Source organism: Oncorhynchus kisutch, linkage group LG5 (genome assembly GCF_002021735.2).
Source record: "Oncorhynchus kisutch isolate 150728-3 linkage group LG5, Okis_V2, whole genome shotgun sequence".
Taxonomy (NCBI): domain Eukaryota; kingdom Metazoa; phylum Chordata; class Actinopteri; order Salmoniformes; family Salmonidae; genus Oncorhynchus; species Oncorhynchus kisutch.
In genome coordinates, this window is record NC_034178.2 from 5,669,448 (window position 1) to 5,679,707 (window position 10,260).

Genomic DNA, 10,260 nt, shown 5'->3' on the forward strand with positions numbered 1-10,260 from the left:
TTTGATAAGTAGGCCTTCAAGTGCCTATGGTTAGGAACAACAGGGGTTGTTTCTAGACCTGGCCATTGTTCCATCAAAGAGGGTCTATACAATATGGCTTTTGGGTCTATATAGAGGTTTTCCATCCTCTTGGTGTTATTGAAATGCTGTCATTTCTCAGAATTGTCAGTTGTCATTCTGTGACTTCTGCTAGTGAAATAGATGGGAGTGTCACAGAATAGAAATAATCAGTGATGGACATATTTCGTCTACATTATGAGGATCATGATTACGAAGTTATGGGATTGGGGTTATTATACATTAAATGAGAAGGCTATTGTTATGAGTGTTAGGGAACCACCACATCTCACACTTGCGTGCATCATTAGGGGACAGTTCTGCACACCTTCCACCGGGGGCACACGGCAGCAGCAACACTTCCGCAAACTGTAATTTTATACATTTGACATCTAAAATGGGCCTTCGGAGCGCCACCTCATTCTCTCATCACATGCAACGCCCGCTCATCGATGACTCGTACATTTTGTAGCGCAAGGGGTGGTTTCAGCTAGTAGTGAAGGCTTGTGTGTGGACATTAGCTAGCCAGCTAATGGTAGCTAGCTAACTCATTGTGGAATTGAAGACGCTTTTCAAGAACAGATTTTCGACACGATTGCCCCACTTGACAGCTATAATATCTACGAGGAATTGGACAATATACAAATCTGCTACCTAAACTTACGTTGGCTCGCTTCTCTGCTAAGATTTGCTAGCTAACAAGAAAGGATATTGCGGTGACTTAGTCAACATCTACCTAGCCCAGGTTTATTTTAAGATTCTTCAATCGGTGCCATATTATCTAACGTTGCACGTCTTGGTGTTCAGCCTCTTTTGGTGCCATTTGTTAATTTTTTGACAAGGGACCAAATCAAAACCAACGCTAGCTAGCCAACAACGTTGGAGAAAAAACAATCACGACGTGAGACCGGGTAACTGGTGTCCTAGATAACGTTAAGATAAATAGCTAGCCAGCTAACGTTAACGTAGCTGTCTGAAGAAAAAAAACAAGGGAAGACGCTATAGTTGTCCAAAAACGGGGTCTAGATATTTTTATCCTGGTTGCTGAGGAACACCGATAAATCCATTGACATGATGTTTCCACAATCAAGACACTCGGTAAGTAGCTAACGTTAGCATAACTAGCTAGATGATAGCTAAATTCCAGCTAGCTACATAAGCAATTAAGCTTTTATCCATGTAAGAATAAAGGGGGATATCTACGATGGCCGTGGTATGTTTTCATTTGTGTTGTTGATGATGGATTCAATCGCTTGTCTGTCACGCGCCCCCGGCATTTGTTTACATTCCAGGCTAGCTCCCACTTAGCTAACTAACGTTAGCTAACCAATATTACTAACTACAGCGGTTTTCATTAAGCTTTGGAAATGGATGTTTACCTTTTAGCCAGTGTATAATATTACACTAAACGTTTGCCACTCATTAGTAACGTAATGTGAAATATTTGAACATGGATATCTCAGCTATCTAGGTAAAGTGACATGTGCTAATAAAACGTAGCTAACTAGATTGCGGAGACAAATTCGAGAACTTTTTTTCTTGACAGTCTTTTAGTCAAACCTAACACGCAAGGGCATATGGAATTAAGTCAATTCGTACAAGCATAATTAAAAGTTTACTATCAATTGAATCCTCAATCAAGGTGTCTTTTAATTTGGATCCTTGATTACATTAAGTCCCAAGGACTGCCAGCCACTATGCCATCACAACAGAAGTGGATGTAATATACAATAAAATATGCAATTTAGCAGACTCTTTTATTCAAAGCGACTTAATCATGCCCACATTTTATGTGTGTGTGGCCCAGGGAATCGAGCCTACAACCCTGGCGATGCAAGCACCATGCTCTACCAACTGAGCTATACAGGATGTTGTAGCGATATAACTTAGACCTAAAGGTTTTTTAATTTAATACTGGTGCGCTAATGATGATACCGGTTGGGAAATATGAATGTACACAGTTTGTTATGGTAGGGCCTATTTCTGTGTTTCTTCTTTCTCTTTAGCGTCTTACTACCCCCTAGGCCGGGATCCTGGTTCACACTATCAGGGTTTGCCCCTGAATAAACCTGTCCTCTTTCAATTCCAAGGATGACCAGCCCCTCCTGGAGAGCTGTTTGTGTGTGTGCTACTGGGTGTGCAGGCTTTTGCTCTAGCCCTACTCATCACCTCATCAGGACCTTGCTTAGCCAAACCAAGTGTGTTTGTGTAGGGGCTGGAGCAAAAGCATTCACAGTCAGTAAGTCTACAGGATGGTAGTTGTTAGAGCCCTGGTGTAATCTGGGTGGTGGCATCCTTCTACCAGTCTGAAGTAGTAAGGCCTTGGTGAGAATCTTAACACTGGATTATGGCTCTGACTCAGCCATTCTTGTCAGTTGGTCACCTCTGGAAACTCATCTAACCCTGACCATACTCACAGACACACACATCCTCTCAGCCTGCGCTAATCCCCACCCTCACACACATACACACAGTCCCAAACCGTGCCTGTCCCCTTTCTACACACCCATACAGTCCCACATACAGGGGGAGTGAAGAAATGCACACGTCAGTGAGAAGGGTAGGGGATGGAAACGCAGCTTCTCACTGATTGTTGATATCTTGTTGATTGTCTAACTGTTTTGTTGTTGTTTTGGGGATTCTGACTGTTGTATGTTTGTTATTGTGTTGTCCCCCAGGCTTCCTCCCAGTCCTCCCAGCCTCTCAAGTTCACCACCTCCGACTCCTGCGACCGCATTAAGGACGAGTTTCAGTTCCTACAAGCACAATACCATAGGTAACACTTAAACAAACACGTGCTCAGTCACACACTCAAAATACCCACCTACACATACCCACAAACACTCAAGTCACGCACACTGCATGCACTCAGATTCCAACATGCACTCGCTCATATACAGAGACATGTCCGTAACCAAATGTTGTCATATATCCAATCAGCTTGAAGATGGAGTGTGACAAGCTAGCTAGTGAGAAGTCAGAGATGCAGCGTCATTACATAATGGTGAGTGACATCATCACCTCTTCTTTTACTTTGTGCCTACCTAGGATACATGTTGGCCATTACTACAATTCTCTCAGATATACAGTACCAGTCAAAGGTTTGGACACACCTACTCATTCCAGGGTTTTTCTTTTATTTATACTATTTTCTACATTGTAGAATAGTGAAGACATCAAAACTATGAAAGAACACATATGGAATCATATTAACCAAAAAACGAATCAAAATATATTTTATATTTGAGATTCTTCAAAGTAGCCACCCTTTGCCTTGACAGCTTTTGGTAGTCACCTGGAATGCATTTCAATTAGCAGGTGTACCTTGTTAAATGTAAATTTTTTATGGAATTTCTTTCCTTAATGCGTTTGAGCCAATCAGTTGTGTTGTGACAAGGTGGGGGTGGTATACAGAAGATGGCCCTATTTGGTAAAAGATCAAGTCCATGTTATGGCAAGAATAGCTCAAATAAGCACAGTGAAACGACAGTCCATTACTTTAAGACATGAAGGTTAGTCAATACGGAAAATTTCAAGGACTTTGAAAGTTTCTTCAAGTGCAGTCGCAAAAACCATCAAGCGCTATGATGAAACTGGCTCTCAAGAGGACCGCCACGGGAAAGGAAGACCCAGAGTTACCTCTGCTGCAGATGATAAGTTCATTAGAGTTAACTGCATCTCAGATTGCAGCCCAAATAAATGCTTCACAGAGTTCAAGTAACAGACACATCTCCAACTCAACTGTTCAGAGGAGACTGCAGGAATCAGGCCTTCATGGTTGAATTTCTGCAAAGAAACCACTACTAAAGGACACCAACAAGAAGAGACTTGCTTGGGCCAAGAAACACGAGCAATGGACATTAGATCGGTGGAAATCTGTCCTTTGGTCTGACTGGCGATTTTTGGTTCCAACCGCCTTGTTTTTGTGAGTAGGTAAACGGATGATCTCCGGCTGTGTGGTTCCCACAGTGAAGCATGGAGGAGGTGGTGTGATGGTATGGGGGTGCTTTGCTGGTGACACTGTGTGATTTATTTACAATTCAATGCACACTTAACCAGCATGGCTACCACAGCATTCTGCAGCAATACGCCATCCCATCTGGTTTGTGCTTAGTGAGACTATCATTTGTTTTTCAACAGGACAATGGCTCAACACAGCAATAGGCTGTGTAAGAACTATTTGACCAATAAGGAGAGTGATGGAGTGCTGCATCATATGACCTGGCATCCACAATCACCCGACCTCAACCCAATTATGATGGTTTGGGATGAGTTGGACCGCAGAGTGAAGGAAAAGCATCCAACATGTGCTCAGCATATGTGGGAACTCCTTCAAGATTGTTGGAAAAGCATTCCTCATGAAGCTGGTTGAGAAAATGCCAAGTGTGCAAATCTGTCAAGGAAAAGAGTGGCTACTTTGAAGAATCTAAAATATACAATATATTTTGATTTAACACTTTTTGGGGGGGGGGGGGGTACTACATGATTCTATGTGGGTTATTTCATAGTTTGTGTTCACTATTCTACAATGTAGAGAATTGTAAAAATAAAGAACCCCTTGAATGAGTAGGTGTGTCCAAACTTTTGACTGGTACTGTACACAAGTGTATTGGGGGCTAGGGATTGATTGGAATTCTGCAGTATATTAGTGTTACGTCACAAACTCCCAAATCTTCTTTTTGCAGTACTACGAGATGTCTTATGGACTGAACATTGAAATGCACAAACAGGTAGCTTATTTTCTCTCTTGCTCTCTCTCTTTCCCCCTCTTCTCTCTCTGGTACTGTGTTGTATGGTAAAGCCAGTGTTGTATTCGGACCATAGAGATCTTTAGAGGACGCAACGTTGCATCTTTCCCATTATGGCATCTGTGAGAGCATTGGCACCATTGAGGCCATCTCCATTTTGAAGTAGTACATTCTTCTACTACTGAGTTGGTTAACAAACTGAAAGGGTGCACACGGCCACCTAAAGTGTTGTTTTCAACTGGTATACAGCCAAGGTTGGCGATTTACTGCCATCTGCAGTTGAGGAATGTTTCCTCACGAGTATAAATCATTGGCTGATCCCTATCGATGATCTGGATGGAATTATGTGATCCTTCCTTAACCCATAGGAAGTACCACTCAGTTAACTACTTCAAAATGGTGACTGACCTCAATGGTGCTGCCCATGCTAAGACGGGCTTTGGGCACTAGAAACCTCTATCTCTATAATTCTGACTGTGTCTGTCTCTTCTCCCCAGGCTGAGATCGTGAAGAGACTAAACGGGATCTGTGCCCAGGTGCTCCCTTACCTATCTCAAGAGGTATTACACTCTCCTCTCTACACATACTTTTCCTTAGGATAACATAATCCCATATCAACGTGCTGTACAATGTCAATCTATTTAATTCTGTACAATAGCTATATGTGTTTGGATGTGTGTGTTGCAGCATCAGCAGCAGGTCCTAGGGGCCATAGAGAGAGCCAAGCAGGTCACTCCTCCTGAGATGAACTCTATCATACGGGTAGGCTGGTGTGTGTGTGTTAACCGTGCATATGTGACTCGTGTATGAATATGTGTGTATATAACCATGTGTATCTGTCTGTGCGTTTAGCAGCAGCTCCAGGTGCACCAGTTGTCTCAGCTCCAGGGCTTGGGCCTCCCCACGATGGCCCCTCTCCCTATGGGCCTGTCTGCTCCCAGCCTCCCTCCAACCTCCAGCGCCGGACTGATGTCCCTGTCCTCCATCCTGGCCTCGCACTCTCACTCACAGGCAGCACATGCACAGGTAACACACACACCTGACCCGGGCGACGCACACACCTCACACGGGCAACACACACCTCCAGGGCTCTACAGTGTGACCATTTCACTTGCATATGTGACTAAAAATAAATCTTCGCTAATGGCAAAAGTGAAATATCCAAGTGGGGACTTGTACCCCCAGAACCAATACTGCCGTGGTTGTAGTATTTGGTAATCGCACAAAGAAATACCAATACCATAATGCAACACTCAGCTCAACGAGCCAATCGTAGCCTAATGTCGTCAGAGGCTGGAACTACCTCAGTAGGCTGGAAACGCAAGCCTTTGAATAGCTACCTTGAGAGGATCTGCATTCGCTTCTGTCAGGAGAAGGATGAAGAGGATCACATTTTATTTTAAAGGTGTACCATGAAGAAATTGCTCCGCTTGGTTGCAAAAATGTTAACCGTTCGCCTCATTTCAGTTTGTGACAAAACAAGCAGGTAGTGTACAGAATCATTGTACCATCTAAACCGCTGTGAAATATATTTTCCATAACCAAAAATATTGTATTTTCACTGTTTTGAAGCTGGTGTACAAAACTGAACGTAAAAGACGCAAAAAATAAACTTCAGAACGAGAAGCATAGAAATAGTGGACATAGAACGTATCTACCTCTTCTTAGACTTGCTTTCAATGAGAATTTCAGATCTATAATTCCACTTTTCTATGTTCATTTGGTGGGCCAGACAAAAAGTTGCATATTGCAGCTTTAAGCGACAAGATCAACAACAGGAGGCCGATGTTTTTGCCAGTGATACTGATGTGGCTGAGTCCATGGTTGTCGAGTCACCAGCAACACAAGAAGACGAAGCTTTCACTAGCACTAATAGTGACGTTGGTGCCAACGTTGCTCTGGTAGCCAGTGCCACTGCCAGCGGGAAGCATACAAGAACGTCCAACAATGAGGAAAAAGCTTTCTTCTGGTTAGAGTTTGAATGTGAATGAAAGCTTATGTTTTGCAAGTATTGTAAGGCCGAACCAATACTTGCAAGCCAGCATTCTAGCTTTGTGGTGGGGAATCCTCACTTAAAGGGAAATGTCATAAATCTTTACTTCATATTCAGCACTTTTCTATGTTTTGCAGTCAAAAAGACAGAGGAAGATAAGTGTTTCCAATGACATCATTAACCAATTCTTAGACATTTTAGTATGGAATGCCTACTAATTTTAACCAATTAGGAGTAGGCATTCCATACTAAATTGTCTAAGAATTGGTTGATGTCATTGGAAACACTTATCTTCCTGTCTTTTTGACTACAAAACATAGAAATTCACTGTTTTCACATGTAGTGCTGGAGATGTTGAAACATTGTGAAACAGACACTGTTAACAGATCATTGTGCCAGCCCTAGAGACAATTCAAACACTACCTCAGACTACTTTTCAATGTGCGCCTGCATTTATGTGTGTATGCACCTACATCTTTCTATTTAGGTGCACATGTTTTCCTTGTATAAAATGCCAGCGTAGAGCCCTGACCCTGACATTCAACACCCCCCCCCCCTACAGGTAACACACACAAATGATAGTTCACGGCTCTCTTCCACTCCTTCTGTTTTGTTCTCTGGTCTCCTCCCCACCAGGCTCAGGCCCAGCTGGCTAAAGAAGACAAGGCCAGAGACGCAGCAGAGAGAGAACAGAGGGAAGAGGACGGAGACAAGTCCGACTGATGGTGGAGCGTAGAGAGGGGTGAGACAAGTTGGACTGATGGACAACCAGGCGTGGATCTACTGTGGGAGGGCTAAGGGGAGGGGGGTGGTGAGTTGAGTGTTCATACAGTAGGTGTCACACTGTGGTTCATCTCAGTAACTCTCTGGGCCTCCACTCCATTGCTTTCTTATCCTTCTTTTTCATCTTCTATCATCAAATCAGTTCATCACCAAGCCTGTTGGACAGGTCTCCTCTGTCTGACTCCTTCCTCTTTTCCTTTCCTCCTCTGTTCACTATTGCCGCTGACAACCCATTGCCAACAGATACTACCCTGACCTCTAACCCAGAGATGTGGACTCGAGTCACGTGACTTGGACATTTCATGACTTGATACTTGACTTGGCAAAAAGAAACAAACACTTGCCAATCGACATTGACTTGAGCATTTATGACTGGTGACTTTACTTGGACAAGCTATGTGAGTCGAGACTCGGTTTGTCATTTTGCTCACAAGGTAGGCCTCTCTGTCCTTCATATCGGAGTGCTGCAGGTTTTTTGACTTTTGTTCTGTCTTCACCAATCATATTCACGGAAATCACAACTCTCGCAGGCCGGGCACAAAGCACGTCATCTAGCAAAGCGCGCCACTCTCCACTGTCCTGCGGTATTTATTTAGCAAACGTGATAACACATCATTCCCAACAAACAAAAGCAAGAACTCTTAACAGAAATGTTTCAGCAGCCTACACCTAAACTGTATGGGAGGAAAACGAGATGACTTCTCAGTCTGATCAGCTAGGCTACTGATAACAACCAGGTGGTAATGTTATGTAGCCTATTTTATAGACCATTTATTTGTGTTAGGAGAAAATGTGACTGATTAAATTTGGTGTCAATTGAATTCAAACTTGGACTGGCTAGGCTGCCTTGACCTTTTCAATCCAAAACTATTAACTGAAATGAATCAAACACTACTGATTTACATGGACTGTGTGAGTTACTTTTGAATTAAAGTTGCAGAGGCCTACACGATGCAAACCTGCATAAAGCAAGCCTAGCCCTGTGAGTTGTATTGTCCAATTGCAATTGTTGTGTCTGTAGAGGAAACCGCTGTTAAGTCAGTTTGTAAAACACGTTGGTCCAAAATCATTGCAATGAAATTGGCAAAAAAAAACACTTAGCCTTTGACTTGAGGACCCGAAACCCAAAATTAGGGACTTGTGACTTGACTCGACCTGAGCTGTGGGACTTGACTTGGGACTTGCCCGTTATTTCTTGGGACTTGCAAAATTGTGACTTGGTCCCATCTCAGCTCTAACCCTTTAACCCCTGACCTCTGTTCCTCTTCTCCTAGTAGAAGTTGCCCTTAAGCTCAGATTTAAACAATCAAAACATTACTGACCTTTGATCAGTGTCTACGGACGACTTCCTCCTGTAGGTCTCTGCTGATTGGCTGCAGAGTTACTGCTAACTCTGCTCACTGATCTCACAGACAGTGTTCTGAAAGGGCCACTTGAATAAGACAGTCAAGTGTAAAAGTCAGGAGCTGAGGAAATGTCGCCTCCTTGGGTGGGTGTGTCTGTGTGCAAACTTATGTTTTATTCTTATGAACCACCTTTTCCTATTCTCCCTCCCGCCCCTGTCTGTCCACTCTCTTAACTGACCAAGTCTATGGTCCAGTCCCAAATCAACACCTAGCACCTAGGCACTCCCCCCCCCCCCCCCCCCCTAGACAGAGGAAGTGTCCAAGGGGTAAGGGTTGATTCTGGACGGGGCCTACATTTTAATGGGAACAAAGCTTCACATCAATCATGTTCTCATTCAGATCTATTGGTGGAAAGGGAGAGGAATATATTTGCATATGTCGTTCTGTTGGTTAGCATAGCACTTGGAGCTAGAACACAGCTGTAGCGCACTAACCTATAACCTACCCGCAGATGCATAACTGTCTTTCTAATTCGAGGCGATAAGGTTTAGTTCTTCTCCAGGACAGTAGGTGGCAGCAAAGCCAAACCAGACCCAGGGCTGTATTCAATCAAACCCCCATTACAGTATTTACACAGACTTTACCCCCCCCAATGGGTTAATTAAAATCACAGGACCCTAAAAACCTACTGCTGCCAGGTAGACTCCCCTCACAGGTAGATGTCTAAATGTTCAGAATGAGAAGAGCGTTTTTGGGCTGTAGTTTGTAAACCAAGACACTGTAAACTTTGCTATGGCAGGTTTGATTGAATGTAGAGAGAAACTTGGACATGAATGGTTTGTGTTTCTGTTGTGAAGGGCCCATTTATATATCAATATACATATATACTTTTTAAAGCATTTTTGTATGTTTCAAAGCTGCTTTTGGTGTGTATGCGTGTGATGGAAGACGACGTGTCAGTGCAGCGTGTGTATTATGTGATGTGCTATGGAAAGAGGTACTACCCAATATCCCCCCCCCCCCCCCCTCCTCTCCTGCCCCCTTGACAATGCTGAGGAAATGTCGCCTCCTTGTTGAGCTTTGTAAATGTAATTTTTAAAACTCTTCATTTTTGTCATTGTATGTGAAACTTCATAGGTGTGTACTTGGCGATAATGTATGTCATTTGTGTTATGAAAAACCAATACTTATAGCTTCATTTAAAAGACGTGGCGGGGAAATGTCACATCTAATGTAAACCAACCAAACCGAAACATTGACTACACAACATGACTGAAAGCGCTCGGCAGTAAGGAAATGTCTATGGTGCCTTACAAATAAATGACTCAACGGA

At 43.2% G+C, this 10,260-nt stretch overlaps 1 protein-coding gene across 2 annotated transcripts; it reads left to right on the plus strand.

The window, feature by feature from the left end:
- Positions 1 to 384: 384 nt before the first annotated feature.
- On the plus strand, positions 385 to 10,260 carry LOC109890556 (TLE family member 5-like). 2 transcript variants are annotated; one of them, XM_020482484.2, is made up of 8 exons: positions 385 to 1,155; positions 2,736 to 2,833; positions 2,998 to 3,061; positions 4,743 to 4,787; positions 5,303 to 5,365; positions 5,493 to 5,567; positions 5,661 to 5,831; positions 7,435 to 10,260. In XM_020482484.2, exons 1-8 carry the CDS (start codon positions 1,129 to 1,131, stop codon positions 7,519 to 7,521), a joined length of 630 nt encoding a protein of 209 aa, XP_020338073.1. In that variant the 5' UTR covers positions 385 to 1,128; the 3' UTR covers positions 7,522 to 10,260. The 2 variants fall into 2 exon arrangements, with proteins under 2 accessions (XP_020338073.1, XP_020338072.1); XM_020482483.2 differs by having other exon boundaries at positions 401 to 1,155; positions 5,658 to 5,831.